General features: G+C 42.4%; 1 protein-coding gene across 2 annotated transcripts in view; it reads right to left on the reverse strand.

Moving 5' to 3' along the window:
* Positions 1 to 1,025: 1,025 nt before the first annotated feature.
* The window catches only part of Tmem67 (transmembrane protein 67), a 52,892-nt gene continuing 38,145 nt past the window's right edge, over positions 1,026 to 15,772 (reverse strand). For both annotated transcript variants that reach the window (NM_001107916.2, XM_087548794.1), the window contains 12 exon segments: positions 1,026 to 2,142; positions 2,908 to 3,050; positions 3,777 to 3,879; positions 4,541 to 4,645; positions 4,743 to 4,859; positions 7,588 to 7,704; positions 8,177 to 8,257; positions 11,381 to 11,521; positions 13,452 to 13,591; positions 13,685 to 13,784; positions 14,781 to 14,867; positions 15,079 to 15,177. In NM_001107916.2, the coding sequence (NP_001101386.3) occupies positions 2,062 to 2,142; positions 2,908 to 3,050; positions 3,777 to 3,879; positions 4,541 to 4,645; positions 4,743 to 4,859; positions 7,588 to 7,704; positions 8,177 to 8,257; positions 11,381 to 11,521; positions 13,452 to 13,591; positions 13,685 to 13,784; positions 14,781 to 14,867; positions 15,079 to 15,177 (1,314 nt within the window). In that variant the 3' untranslated portion in view covers positions 1,026 to 2,061.

Raw genomic sequence — 15,772 nt, forward strand, 5'->3', positions numbered from 1 at the left:
GGAGTGGCAGGAGTGACGATACAGCCAGGGCTGCTAGAAAGTGGGTGAAACTGTTAAAGGTGCTACAGAAAACAAACAAACAAACAAAGCAAAAGAAAACAAACAAAAGAAAACATAGCAAGGGAAAACCATGCACTCTAGGGAGCACAGGACTTAAAAAAAAGTAGGTGTCTTAGTCGGGGTTTCTATTGCTGCAATGAAATACCATGACTAGGGAGCGAGTTGGGGAGAAAAGGGTTTATTCAGCTTACACTTCCACTTTGCTGTTCATCACCAAAGGAAGTCAGGACTGGAACTCACACAGGGCAGGAAACTGGAGGCAGGAGCTGACGCAGAAGCCATGGAGGGGTGCTGCTTACTGGATTGCTTCTCCTAGCTTGCTCAGCTTGCTTTCTTATAGAACCCAGGACCACGAGCCAAGGAACAGCACCAGTTGTAGACTACCGGTTGGGTCCTCCCGCCTTGATCACTAATTGAGAAAGGCCTTTCAGCCAGATCTCATGGAGGCATTTCCTCAAGGGAGGCTCCTTTCTCTGTGATAACTCCAGCTTGTGTCAAGTTGACACGCAAACCCAGCCGGTACATCAGAGGCACTGAGAAATGGCTGCCATCCTTTGGCAAACAGGAACACAGGTGTGACAAGGTATTAAGGAAAAAAACCTAATTAAATACCTCACAGTATTTTCCCTTTTCATCCTCAGCAAGTGCAGCGCCGGATCCTGACTTCTGAAATATATTTAAAGCATTTACCCTGGTAGTAACTATTTACTGAGGGAAGAAGGTTGAATTGCTTCTATGTAGGTGGTTTTAAAACTCCATGCTGCTTCATTTATTCACCTCTGTCGTTTTTATAAAGACATCCCTGTTCTGAGGCCCTTCAGACACTTAACCTTTTCTCCTTCCCTGTTCTGTTCAGTCATCCACAAAACGAAAGATCCAGCTTGGGCAGTGGCTGGACACCCTGCCCCGAGAGCACTGCATTCCTGAGTGCTAGCTCTTCTGGCAGACACAGATCAAACAGGAAATAGCAATGTAAAATATTTTATTATCTATTTTCAATTCACAGGTATATACAGTATGTACACAGCACTGCATTTACGTGTTACACAGCATCATTGTGAGAAGCAGACACGTTGTCTGGGGGTGTGGCAATCATCAGCAGCACCAGGGCTCTCCAAGTCTATGACACACCATGAAAAGACACACTTAGGGGTGTACTGAGGGGAAAATAGAAAAAGATCGACTATATGGTTCAGGATTTACTGTAAAAGTATCTTGAATCCATTTATTTTCCTTAGTAGAAAATAAGCTACTGCCTCATGAAGTCGAAGTTTGCTTTCAATAAATTGGTCAACATAAGGTGATATATTTATGGTCTATTATTTGTAATATTTAGTCATAATTGAAAAGCAACACTTTGGAGAAGTACTCTTAAAATATCAAAGTACGTGAAAAAATCCTATATTGTGAAAAATATCACCCAGTTTAACAAATGTAATGACATCAGGAACCAGGTACATAAAAGGACTGGATGTTTTGTCTAGTGGGGATGGATCCACCTACTGACAGACAGGGTGAGCTATTAGAGTCATCAGTAACGCGAACCAAATTAAATCTGAAAATACCTCTTAAAATTTATTTAATCACGAATATTAATAAAATGTGAAAATACTGAACAGAACAGTAGTTTTGAGCCTAGAAAAATAGATTTAAACTGTGAGGAAAAGCAGGCAGGTCCTGTTCTGAAACGACAGTGCTGGGGTTAGCTTGCCATCAAGGCCTGGGAGAGCATGGAAAGTGGGATTGGGAGGGGTTGGCTTTGTTTTGTGTTGTTTATTTGTTCGCCTCCTGGTCAGCGTTAATGCATTATTTAGTAAATTAAATACAACACATAATGGGGAAATAGTATTTCTACTATATCTTATATTTTACAAGCTATAAAAATAAATCTTTCTGTAGATAAAAAAAGGAAGAATAATATGTATTACGAGTTTTACAAAAGATAGCCTGACATCACGGCTTGGCCCCATTATACTGAGTCCTCAGGTTTTGCATCACAGATTAGATCAGAAATCTTTCATCCACTAGTGTTTTGGTTGCTAAATTCTTTTGTCCTACTGTATTTCGGATAAATCGAAAAATCTAGAAAAGCAAAACAATTAAGAAGAAAATTAAATATGCAAATCAATTTAAAGTACCTAAATTATACTAGCTAATTTTCCCAACCACTTCATATCATGAATGAGATACTTTAATTACTAGATATATTTATTTTAAAAATATACATATTAGGAAATGTTTTTATGAATTATATACATACTTCTCATGCTTGCAAGAATATACTTTTAAATACTTAAGGAATTTAACTCCTAAAACTATGGAAAGATCAAAAACATCTCCCTGGTAAGGGCAGAATTTGCTATGATTCTAAATCCAGGAATAATACACCATGTAGAAACTCATTTATCCTTCGTGAGAGAGGGTGTTTGGGTGCTACCAATAACGGCATTTTCAGCACAGCTGCCATTTCTTGAAATGGTCCCCACAGTGAGGCGTGTGCAATCGAGTACAGCCCTGAACCACATGCCCAGTGTTTGCTCCTTGTGTGTGAATGGGACTTAGGGAAATTCGTGCTCCCTTTTGGTATGTGGGAGACGGGTGGTATGTAAGTATCTTCCTAGGCATTAAAGCCACTTTCCTTCCACTGGATCCTTGAACATTTATGGTCCCCAGGGGCAGAGTGCGGTGTGGTCTGCTGAATGGTTCTTTCCTTTGGCGGTGTTAATCATAATCTAAACATTCACCAAGCCTACTCAAAGTGGATGCTCTCACATTCTGTTGAGAAAATACATACCCTCACTTCTAACATGGCTGCTTTAGGAGAAACCAGAACACGCTGTTACTTACCTCTTGCTGCAGGTAGGTGAGGAAGGATGCTAAAACAAAGTTCTGGCAAGCCAAGTCCACGACACAGAAGAACAACAGATCAAAGATAAGGAGAGTGGCCTCGTTCCCATAATACAGCACACTGCTGAAAGAATGACTTTCATCTAGGAAAGCCATGGAAGATGTGTCAGTCAGTGACAGAGAAGATCCGTGCTACCCCCCGGCCACAGCAGATTAAACATGAGGTACATCTTGGCTCACACTAAAGTAGAAGGTGCTTCAGACTGCCAGTCTAAAATGGTAGTCAGGGCACGCAGAAACACCCACAAGCAGGAGTTTCAACATCAAAGCAAATGTTGATAATTGCTACAGAGTGCGTATGCTACGAACACCTTTAAGGAGCAGTGACTGAATCCTCGTCCTCTGCTTATAGAGCTAACAGCTAAACTAATCTTAGAGATAGTGTCCAAGAAAAGAATAAAAGATAAGAATCTAAGTCACAGCATGAGCATTAGGGAATTCCTGTGTCAGTTTCCTACAGTTTGGTCCTCTGCCTCAACACACAATTCTGTCCTTTTGGGGATTTGAACACCTTCTTAAAAGACCTGAGAAGTTTCCTGTCACCATGGAAAGTAAACAAGCACAAAACCCGAATGTTCGCCTCCTCTTCCTCCCCAGAGCTGCTCTGCTATGTTCCTTAATGACACCTCTTCCTGTCTCGTTACCTTCATACTGGGTCAGTTCACACACTTCAGAATCCATCTGACTAGGCTGACCTAATCAAGTCCCCATCGTTTCTATATGAAATCATAAAGATCAATGGAAGAATGACTGCCAGCACCCCGTCTCCCCCAAACAGGCCTCAAGCTCAGCAAGGACACGAGGGTCACCATTGTAGAAGATGCTTTTCTCCAGGGGCTCCATGAACTCCATCCCGAGGATCTTTTCGAGAAGCAACTTGTCTTTTATGAAGTAATCCATTTCCTTATGAACCTAGTTTGCGAAGACAGTCATGTAAAAAACTGTAGTGAAGTCAATGCTTTCTAATTAATGAAAAATTAGAACTACAAAAGCTGAGAACACATAACATACAAAGAAAAACTTGTATAAAACGAATCACTATGCTAGAATTTAAACTAATAAATATTAATTTTAAATATTAAAAATTATTTTAGAAATATTTTAAATCTTGAATTCTTAAATTTAAGACTGAAAATCTTTAAGATTTTAGTTTAATTTAAAATTAAGATCTGAAAATTGATTTATAAGATGCTTTTTAAAAATACAATCATAGTGTAAGGATTTCAATGTGAGATAACATTTTGGCGACATACAATTCTAGTATAGTATAAAGTTCTACAATAGAATTTTATGGGACATATAAAAGGGAGTCATAATTTGCTAATGGTCACATTAAAATCACATTTTTCTTTTAGATAATCTAACTTTATGTAATCTAACTTTATGTTTAAACCATAAGTTGTTAGTGGCTGCAAATGCTTTTTAAAAAAATATTCCTATGTGTTAGGATGACAGAAAACAAAAGCATGGGTTCACTGACACGGCTGAGTGAAAATATAACTGAATTCTCATTTAACTTTTCAAAGCCAGCAGACCACCCTGGCTACAGACAGACAGACATCCAAACACATACGTGGTCAATGAAAGAGCCGAGGAACTTATTCATTGCGTGGTATGCCTTTATACTTTGTTCCAAGGTACTCCCTGATGAGCTCAGCAGTCTGGCAGGGCCATTTCTCTAATATGCAGGAGAGAAACGTGTAAGCACAGCACGCCTGATGCGGGACTTAAATGACCTAAGATGGTGAAATACGCGTGAGCAATACTTTACAGACCCTTGTTAATGTCTCGTGAATTCTGTCATAGTGCTGTCTCATCTGACTGGAAACGGCAATCTGAAACGTCTGCCCATCTGTGTTGGGCACCAAACCTCTTTGACTGCACAAATTTTCCTAAAAAACAAAAAATTTAAGGGTTTAAATTAAGATAGAAATGATTGCAAAAGGCCTTTTAAAAAAAGAAAGTTCTTCAGCTTGTTCACGTTACAAGATTTATTAATCTAATGGAATCTTGCTGATACTGGACTTGAGACGAACACTAGTGTTTCTCACTGTGGTCACAGTTTCCCACAGATCTGTGGTCTCAGTCACTTCACTCTCATTCCAGCTTCCCCGTCGTCGCGGTGTCACCTCCTGTACTCTGCTCTAAACCACTGAGCTCACTGTACAGTTTGTACCTTAGTTTTCACCGCGAGAACCTTACCTTCTTTAACGTTTGTAAGACTGAACAGTGGAAGTATGGATACCTTCTCACAGACTATACACGACGAACACGAACTCACTGTTGCAGTAGCTCAGTGCCCAGCCAGTTCCCACTGACGGCTCACGGCCCGTCAGATTCTGCCTCCGTGACTCCTTCTCAGAACTTACTACTCTCTCTCGCCTGATCCCACCCAGCGAGCAGGACAGCCTTTGGTTTCCACAAATGTAAAGGAAGATATATATGAGATTCTCTATTTTGAATAAAAATTTAAATTAACAAAGTATAGGAAATTGTGGGGAATGAAGAATGCATAAACTATGAAGAGGAACCAAGAAAAGATCAGCTATAAATTTCAATATCTGGACTGGATATATTAAAGCACATCATTTCCAGCTCTTTTCTAAGTCACAAACATACACAGAACAACAACAACAATGACAACACTCAGAATTACACTTTTTTTTTGTTAAACATCATATCCCGAGCAATTTTCCATACATACATAGTCATTTGGGGAGGTAGAAAGGATGACTTTTATTTATATATAAAAAGTGGCAGCATAGGAAAATCAGCCAGGCACAGTCTGATATCTCTGCTCAGTCGGTTCTGATGACCCCAGTCTTCGTAGCTTCCATCTGGTCGGTAGCCGACAACGCCAGGAATCCTCTGGGCCTTGAGCTCCTTCACTGCGAGGGTCTCCTTCCGCTCAGGCTTCACCATCCCCGGGGCACACTCGGAGAGCTGGAGGGCTGGGGACCCAGCACCCACTGGCTTGCTAGTACTTGATCATGTGTGGAGTAGTGACTCTCACTGACTTTCAGTTGCTCCCTAGTCCTGCTGGGCATTTTCCAAGACATTTATGCCTGCATCCTCCTCCTTGTCCCCTTCAAAGTCATTGCCACTGAAGGTCCTCATTGTCTGACATGAGGACAGTGGACTCCCATCTTTAATATAAAATAGTTAAGCACTAACTTCAGAGGTTTAATTGTAAAGGTAAACCAGCCTACACAATCCTCTCAAACGTTTGCATGCTTTCTTCCTGTGGAAAAATCTAGACTCTAAGAATTTTCCTTGGGTTAAAATTCACATAAGCAGTCTAAGACTAGAGAGTCCCAAGAATCTCCTGACGTTTACTACTCAAAACATTTTCCAGTTGTAAAAACCTTCCTGATAACACCTGTCTTACGGTTCACATTTTATTAACCATTAGCTTCACAGAAGTATGGCAAGTTGAAGACGGAGCACCATGGTTTTAGATATCAATATCGCTGACATATTAGTTATATGCACTTTACCCTAATTTGCTATCTTGTAATTGTGACTGACATATATGTCCTATGATAGTAAACTAAACTGAATTACTACTCACGTCCTGAGGCTTTCCAAAGGGTACACTTTTGATGGCACTCCTCGGTTGTCATCTTTGTTCCCAGGGGCTTACGGCTTAAATTATTACAGGTAACCTTTCAACCCACAGTCGCGTCTAAGAGCTAAGGGAGGGTTTAGCTCCTCAATTCTCCAAGTCGCAGATATGGGCTCAGTGAACCCCTAAGGCTTTCTTCTTAGCACCCCTTGTTCTTTTTTGGGGTGTCCTTGCTCGGGTCTCAGTATCATCAACCTTTAGCCAATCTTTGTTTCATTTATCTCCCCAGGTTTCTTTTATTTAGGGTATTTTACTGTAGACTTCAGATCCTGTCATTTCACTTGTGATTCTCTAATAAGGATTTAATGAAACAACCGCCACTGTCATTTTTATAACTAACAAAATTAATCACTTAATAGAACAGCGAATGATTATGTCAGACTTTCTCGGTATCTTAAGCTTCGCTGCCCTGTTCCCTAGTGTCCCTCAAGCAGGATCTCCTCTACCCCACCATCAGCCCTCCTCTCCTTTAACGCCGTTGGTTTGTTACAGACAGTCAGCCATGTGCTCTGTGGTGCGCTGCACATTGGATGTGCTAAGGACTTCTATCAGCTCTGTCTCGGTTGCTCCTCTGGACTCTGTTCTTCCTATAAAACCGTGGTTAAACTAGAGATTTGATTGTCTTCAGGCTCGGTCTTCCCAGCACAGCAGGAAGTGCAGTGTCGGCTTGCTTCATTTTTAACTGACTGAAAGGAGTCTCTGTGTCCGGATCCCGTGAGCCTGACCCTTCGCTAGAGCTGCCATTGACACGCTCTTGTTTAAGAACCACTGATGACTGCAGTCTGTCTTTCCACCCATTAGTCTCAGTGCACTGGTGCTCCCCTAACTCAAACATCCTCCCTCTCTCCCTGCAGAGGAGGAAGAACTTTCCTGGCGCACTTGATTACTCTGAAATCCATGGAGACTGCAGACAAACCCGGGCTCCATTCGTACTCAGGTCATTACTTGGCAGCCCTGCGACTTTCCAAAGTCATTCGTGAGGACTACGTTCTTACCGCCTCTCGCCTCAGGTTCATGTTCATGTCCTCCATGTTGGTGTCCGCATGGCCGTGGACTGACCTGCCGTGAATGTAATATCCAAAACATCTGTGGGACAGCAGGAACACTGACACCTGCAGAGAGCGCGGGAAAAGAGGCGATCAGGGACTCCTCCATAACGGCTAAGTAAGCTTTTGTTAAAATGGCTACCTTTTACCCAAAATAACGATTAGCAAGGAAACAATGTTGTTTGTTGTGTATAAAGTTAGTGGAAAGAAGGCTAGAGCTGTTTTCTAAGAATGTGTGAAAAAAAATCAGGGGCTGCAGGATGAATGAATCACTAATTAATTATTCATAATTAAGAACTGCAGATAAAGAAGAAAAAAGGTAAGGCAAGAGTATTAACTTGTGGAAGAATATATCTATTCTTCAAATTAATAGCTGGTTGAAAATTAGATGGGCAATCCGATCATCACAAGCCAACTTATTAAACTGCTGTAGAGCTGCTCGGTGAGATGTACGGGCACGTTTTAATGCTTCTCTACACATACCTGTCTTTCCAAAGTGGAAAGTGACAGTCGCAAGATGATCTTAGAAAGTACTCACGTTACTCATGGAGCACAGGTCAACGAACTGCCGGATTTTGTCTTCTATGAATCTCTCATAAAAGGCAGCAAAGAAAACAGCCTGAAACAGCAAGGCATAGTTACGCATGCTGCCTCCTTCGGGAAGTCCACCGTCCTTAATAACCGCAGTGGACTATTTTAAGAAAACAGACGTTCCAACCAAGAACACAGTGGCCTCTAAAGGTTCCCATGGGATAAAATCCCATTTATCTGTTCTGAGTCTATCCCCTAAGGCGGTGAGATTTGGAATTATGTCAAGAGTTCCTGAGTGACCATTTTGAAAAGTGCCATATTTGGAGCCCTCCCCACCACTCTCCAATCCTAACCTCTACTCTTCTTTGTTAACTACCTCACATCGCTGTCAGGTATCTTCATAGCATTTGTCATAGTCTAGTTAGCTCTTGTAAGTGTTAGGGCTTTCACACAGATTCAACAGTGTCTATTACATAAGGCATGCTTAACCTAAGGATGGATTAGAGACTCCATAGCACCTTGTTTATAGTATATCCTTAAACTAAACACCACCACCACCACCACCACCACACACACACACACACACACACACACACACACACACACACACACACACACTCTTAAGGAACAGAACATACTAACAGTTAAGATTTAAAATGTAAAGGAGTGAACACTGAAGCCTGCTTGACTGTTAGGCACATTTATGAAGAGGTTAGATGTTAGGTGCAGTTTTAAGAATGCTACTGTCTTTGCCAGTGACCACCCTTCCCAGTTCCCTTTAGCTCTACCTGGCTAAGCTCTGGGATAGCAACCTCCAGCCCTGACTCAGCTTCTCTTTCTACTCACCTTTGCTCCAGGAGAGGGTCTCGTTACCAGCCCACTCCCAAGACCCTTGAGTCTGTGGATAAAAGGCCCGCACATAACTCCGTTACCTTTTAACTTGCCTACTAACACAATTGCTGGGCGCAATACCTCCTGCCTACAAAAGAGTGCCCTTACCAACGTATTATCTCCATTTCTCTTCCTGCCCTAATCTCAGTGGCTCATTCCGTCTAGTCCCTGACAAACGTCGTTGGCACCCTCCCACAGTGGAGGCTGCAGGCCCTAGCTTCCTGGAGACCTTACATGATTTGGTGCATTCTTCTCATTCCAAAGCATCGTAGAAAAGCCCCTTCTTCCCTTCCCTGAGTCTCCTTTTCCTCTGGGGACCCAGAAGTCCCACCTGTACTTTCCGCCCAGCAATTGGCTTCTGGCCTTTATTGACAAATGAAGAACCAGTTAGGGAACTAGACCTTAGTATCAGAACCTCCCCTTACAGTTAGGCCCACTTGCAAACAGGCAAAGGAACTCACAGATATTTGAGGGATGACCTTAGCACAGACAGAAAGGCTTCCTCACTGGTCTGAAGGCCAGTGGGAGCGGCGGATGAGGTGAGGCGGTGGCAAGACTGCCAGCTACTGTCCTAACCACCTTCCCTGCTTCTTCTTAGCTACAGACCTGTCCTTTGGTCAGGACACATGGATGCCCAGTTGAAGGGCATCAGCACAGTTCTGTGTGGCCACAGGACTGAGCTCTAGCCAAGAGGATACTGAACGGTACTTCGCAAAGGCTCTTTGGGCTTTTTGTTTTTTGGGTTTTTTTTTTTTGGTTTGTTTGAAAAAATTTTTTTCTTTACTTCTTTTAAGTGTGTGCACATTTGCTGGTGAGCATGTATTTGTGCCTGTGCTTGCAGGTGTCTAGAAGCCAGAGAGGCCGTCCGTCCTCTCTACAGTTACAGTAGGTTGCGAGGCACAATTCTGGTCCTCTGCAGTAGTACTAACGTGATTCTAGCTACCTTAAACCACCAACCTGATACGGTCAAGAGTCCCCTGAGAAGGGAGGTTAATTTGAGGTCAGATCAGATTGGCCTGTAGCCATGTCTGCTGGGGATTGCCCTGATTATTAACAGGCATAGCAGAGTCCAGTTACCTCTGGGCAGCCCGGTTCTTTGGGTAGGTGGTCCTGCACTGTATGAGAAACCTAGTCACACCAGAGCCCACGGGCAGGCCAGTAAGCAGTCCTGCTCCACAGGGAGGCTTCAAGTTCCTGCTGGATTTTCTGCCCTCTCATTCCTCTGTGATCATCTGTGACCTGGAATATAAGTCCAGTGGATCTTTTGTCCGCTAAGCTTCTTCTTTGTCATTGGTGTATGTCACAGTGACAGAGTCAAAGTAGGACATGCTCTTAACCATCAAGTCATGTCTTCTGCCCCAAGATTTAAAAAGAGAGGGGAAAAACTAGACTCCCAGTTAATTCCCTCCTATAAAACCATCAGCTGTTGTGGCCCAGGAGATGGACTCGGGGCTGGAGGTCCCCATGGTAGAGAGCAGGCTCCTGGGTCCCGATGACAACAGCGAGGAGCTGGTACATATATATATTCGGGCTTCTGCTCTTCTCTTTCACGAGAAGGTGGGAGGGGAAGGAAATATGTGCTTCCTTGTTACATTTAGTGAAAGGGGAAACGCTTCAGATGGCCTTCCATGAAATTCCCTCTGGGAATGCTACGTAACACAGTGGACTGTGCACAAGACTTCTAAACATCACTTCAGATTCTGTCATATGTGTGTCCCCTCTCCTGGTATTAAATTTACTAGCTCTCACCGGCTCTAGCTCTGTCGCTTCAAGTTTGAACAGTGTCCCCAACGCTCAAAAAACGTACACTCCAAAAGTCAGTTCTCAGGATGGGGGGAAAGTTCACCCGTAGATTGTGGAATGCCACTTGAATCCAGTCCAAAGAAAAACGACAATTTAATCAAACAGGTAAAGAAAATGCCATATAAAAATATAAACAAGAAGAAGAAAATATCTTTCCTACATCTGCCCTGGATCTGAGTCTCCAAAAAAGCCCCTTCGGAATCCACAACTGCTAAGAAGTGAACTCTGACACCAAACTGCCTGGGTTCAAATCCCAGCGTTCCATCTCCAGCTGTGTGACCATTAGCAACTGGGTTAACCCTCCAGAGCCACACGTGTCCTGCTTGTAACATGAGGATGCTGACTTAAACGGTCTGCCGAGGCTGAAGTACAGACGACGTAGTTACTGTGATAAAGCTGCTACTGATTCTCATATGTCTGGGTCCTGAGTCACTGCCTCTGTCACCTTTCTGCGCAGGACTCAGCATCGAGAGACGTAGGTGCACAAGCAGGGGTCTAAACTGGCAATGCCGTTTACCTGGACTATTCCGATCACCAGCCAGATAGTGGTAGCCACAGCGTATCTCAAAATGCGACTGTAAGGAGCTGCGTAGTCTGACAGGCTTCTAGAAAGGCTCGAGGATGGATCCATTAACGCTAAGTTTTTGAATCCCACCACCTGAGGAAAAAGGGAAAAAATGAGAATTTAAACAGACATAGAAAGAGAAAAGTTTCTAGACTGAAACTGAAATACTTTTCTCTACCTGCCTTGAAACACTGGCTTGCAAGCAGTGGGAAACAGACACAAACCAAGCCTCAATTTACCAATAAATTAAACAAACAACGAGTAATTCACGAATATTTAACACATACCAGGCACTATACTAGATATTTCAAAACAATACACTCCAAAGTGCCTTCCAAGCATCTTCTTATATAAATAAAGCTGTACTTAAATAAATAAATTTGATGGGTACATTACATTGACTGCCATGTCTCTTCCCCATGTAAAAATCAAACAAAGAGTTTGAAAATTTTTATAGTTAAGGTTCTTATAAAATTTTATTTAGTCTAGTGTTTTGCAAAGTTAACTGGAGAATCATGTAGTACCTTTTCAAGTTCACCAAATATTCAAATTCCAGTATTTATTTATTTGAAGCTGGGTCTCCTTAACCTAGGCTAGGGTGGAACTTGCTATGTACAGGCTCATGACCTTTGACCTCGAATCTTCTTTTTTTTTTGTGGTGTTGCTTTGTTTTCAGTGGTGGACACACTGTTGTCACTGACTAGTGAAGAACAGTGGTGGACACACTGTTGACACTGACTAGTGAAGAACAGATGTGCTTCTGTTAACAACTTTACCATGAAAAGTGGCCTATAATGAGCAAATGTGACATCTTGCAAGCTTGTATCCTCTCACAATATTATGTCATGGTTTGAAAGTACAACCCCAAGCATGTGCTGGAAACTGAATCCTCAGTGTGACAGTGTAAAGTGAGAATCATAAGGAGAGGGTTAAGACAGGAGGACTCCACCCTTAAGAGTAGAACAATGGGCACAGTAAATCAGGTTTGGGCCAGCAAGGTGGATAACCTTGAATTCCTGATTTTCTTCTGCTTCTCTGAAGATTGGGGATTACAGTCCTGCACTACCACACCTGACTTCATCAAACAGTATTAAAACAAAACAAAACAAAACACTGCTTACCAAAAAGATAAGTATGTGAGGCAAAAGAAGTGTTGAGTAGCTTAATTTAGTCATTCTATAATAGATATGTACACTGACAAATCAAATCATGCCATGTAGTATAAACATATAATCTGTGTGGAGGGAGATGCTGGAGAGTGAACCTAGGGCCTCTTGGACGCTGAGTAATCACCTTATTATTGAGCTATGTCCTCCCACACAACATGCCCCACTTCATATAACTGTTTGGAGACAAAGTCTCACTAAATTGCCCACGCTGGCCTTGAACTTATTCTCAAGGCCAGGCAGGCCTTGAACTTGTGACCCTCTCGCTTCAAATTCCCAAGGAGAAAATGCACAATAGTGCAGAAGTGCTCCTGATGCAGGAGAGAACACAGATCATAAAGAAGGGGAGCTTTGGAAAGTATATAGATGGGCTCACCTGAAAGCTACTAAAACTAATCTGTAACAAGCAACACAGGTACTTTATAGAAGTTTACCAGGAATTCTGCCACAGGTCACAAAAGCTACTCCCTAAAGCCAGAATTCATGGAGACACGAGGTAGAGTGGTGGTACCCAGGGCTGCAGGGAAGCGAACTGGGGATTGTGAACTGTTGCATAGGAACAAAGAAGGCAGATGTGGTGAGAATCTGTTACAATGTGGATGTTCCTATAGCACTGAGCTTCACATTTGAAAGTGGATCTGATGAGCGACCTTTTAAGGCCCCATCACAGCATATCTAAGTTTTGCTTTTGTTTGTTTTATAGGAAGGATAAGGGGGGATGTAAAAGACATTTCCTTATGCTGTTTTGCCAACAATGCTTCACCACAGAAAGCTGCTGCATGGTCTGAGAAATCACTGGAGATGACACTGATGTGGTGCTAATGGGCCGCACCACATGGTTCTGTGACAGTTCATACCTCCAAGAAGAAGAGCGTGGTAAGTACTTGAAAGAGTGGATTGATTTTTCTCACAGTCTGAATCTCGTTCCATTCATTTGCCACAAAATACGTTCTCCATATGCTCACAGGAACAGTGGCACTCCGCACACCACCCTCACCTGGGAAGGAGGGAGGCCATGTGAGTGAAAGCCTTTCCCCTGAGTGCCGTGGGCAGCTAGAGAATTAATTATGGCACAAACATCTTCAGTTACCTTCGACAGCTTTGAGAACTTTTCCTTTCGGCCGTTCCCAATCAATAAAGAATATATCTATGGTAATCTGGGATATGAGCTTGTGCAAAAATTGTAGAGCCTAAAAATAACATACAACAAAACACTTGAAAAGAATCGTCACTCGAAAAGTAATTATAAAGCTACATATTCTTTACAAAGCAGTGTGGCCACAAGAGCACATCTATACCAACTGAAGTGAACTGCCACACACCTGTTAATTCACCTTCTTTTTTTGTTTTTCCCTTAAAATAGAATCATGAAAAAAAGAAGAGATATCCTCCTTCCCTGTCTGCTACAGGACCTTTGCATAAACAATTCCCTTCCTCTAGGCGCTGCACATTATCTGACTTCTTTATACAAACGGTAACTTGTGAAGCCCTGTGGAAGCAGTAGATGCCCCTGCTGTCCTTTCTTCTCTGGAACTGAGCTAGAAAGCAGTGTGTTGTTGAGACATACTTCTCTCAGCTACAGGGACAGTCCATCCAAGCTGAGTTCTCACCCTGGGGGCATTTCTGACCAAGGGATAAAAATCCAAGTACAGGATGAGAACTTTGCTGAAGATTCCTTTCTCAGTGCGTAAAGCAGACACCACTTCCAAAAGCCAGTGGGATGCGGCCTACCAGACGTGTGTGAGCGGCCGTCAGCTACAAGGGTGAAGACAGCTCGAGGGGTGGTTGCCACAGGAAGATGAGGAGGAAAGGTTCATACTAATTTCTACAACCTCAACACATCACCAGGCTTAGCTTTTAATCCTCATTAACAAAGAGACAAAATCCACCATGGGAAGTATTTCGTCCATTATGATTTTAAACAAAAAGTTAAGCTTGAAATATTTTGTTAAATTAGCTATAAATCATGATTGCTAATGCAAATTTATAACTTTTTTGAAGCCATGATTTAAGGTATAACTTTAAATGGGCACATTTATGAATAAAGGCACATTTCCTACCTAAAATAAAATAACTGATGCTTTCTTTCAAAATCAAAACGACTTTACACCAAAAATTTTAAATGAATTTAAAAGACTGGGCTGTAGCAGGCTTTTGAAATTGGTAACCTGTCCTTTGACACATACCTTCATAGCAAAGGCACACCCCACATAAGTAACGAAACGTTCTTCCTGAACCGGCATCGGCAGCAAAACAGAGACAGACTTCTGTGCCTGTAGTAACAACCACACAAGTCATTACTACACAATGTATAAACCAATGGAAGCACATACAGCAAACAGTATTGTCCTCCATAAACGGGACCCCCAGGGTGGGGGCTGGGGGATTAGCACCTGTCTCAATGGGCTTGAACAGAAATAGGTCTCTAATAAAAGCTGCTTATTAGTATTCAGACATTTAGGTTAAATTCAAAAACTCACTCACTTTGAAGAAAATAAGCCAATAAAGCCCTGTCCCCACAGTGATGATGAAAAACACATTGGCCAGGTCACCAGCGTAGTACAGCAGGAATTTCATAACTGTCTGCAATGTGAAGAGAATTACGATTGCTAAAGGTTCCACTTGTTACCTGCTTATTACATTTACTTCTGCTAAAAAAAAAATGAACAGGAAATATAAGCTCTATTTCACGTTCATCATATATAAAATAGGAATAATAAAAGTACTACTTTTAAGAACTTAAAGTATAAAAATATTTCCTTCCCCCCCCTCTCTGTGTGTGTGTGTGTGTGTGTGTGTGTGCGCGCGCGCGTGCGCGCGCGCACATGAGTGTATGTGAGGGCATGCGTGTGTGTATGTGCGATCTGTGTGCATAAGTGTTATGTACCGTGGAATGTATTTATGTAGAGGTCAAAGGACAACCGTATGGAGTCAGTTCTCTCCTCCTACCTCTATGTATGTTCCAGGAGTAGAATATGCTGAGGGTTATGCATGAGGGATGACAAATGACTTTAGGACTCACGGAATGCAGGTCACTGGTTACCACAGCCACATGGGTGAGCCTCAGTGTGGCACAGCCCAGAGGCCCATGTGTCCTGAGGAGGTCATGCAGTTATGGAGGTCTACTCTACTTGCTGCCCTCATGCCCCTCTCAATCTAAGAGTCATATGAAAACTCT

This window comes from Rattus norvegicus, chromosome 5 (assembly GCF_021556685.1).
Source record: "Rattus norvegicus strain SHRSP/BbbUtx chromosome 5, alternate assembly SHRSP_T2T, whole genome shotgun sequence".
Taxonomy (NCBI): domain Eukaryota; kingdom Metazoa; phylum Chordata; class Mammalia; order Rodentia; family Muridae; genus Rattus; species Rattus norvegicus.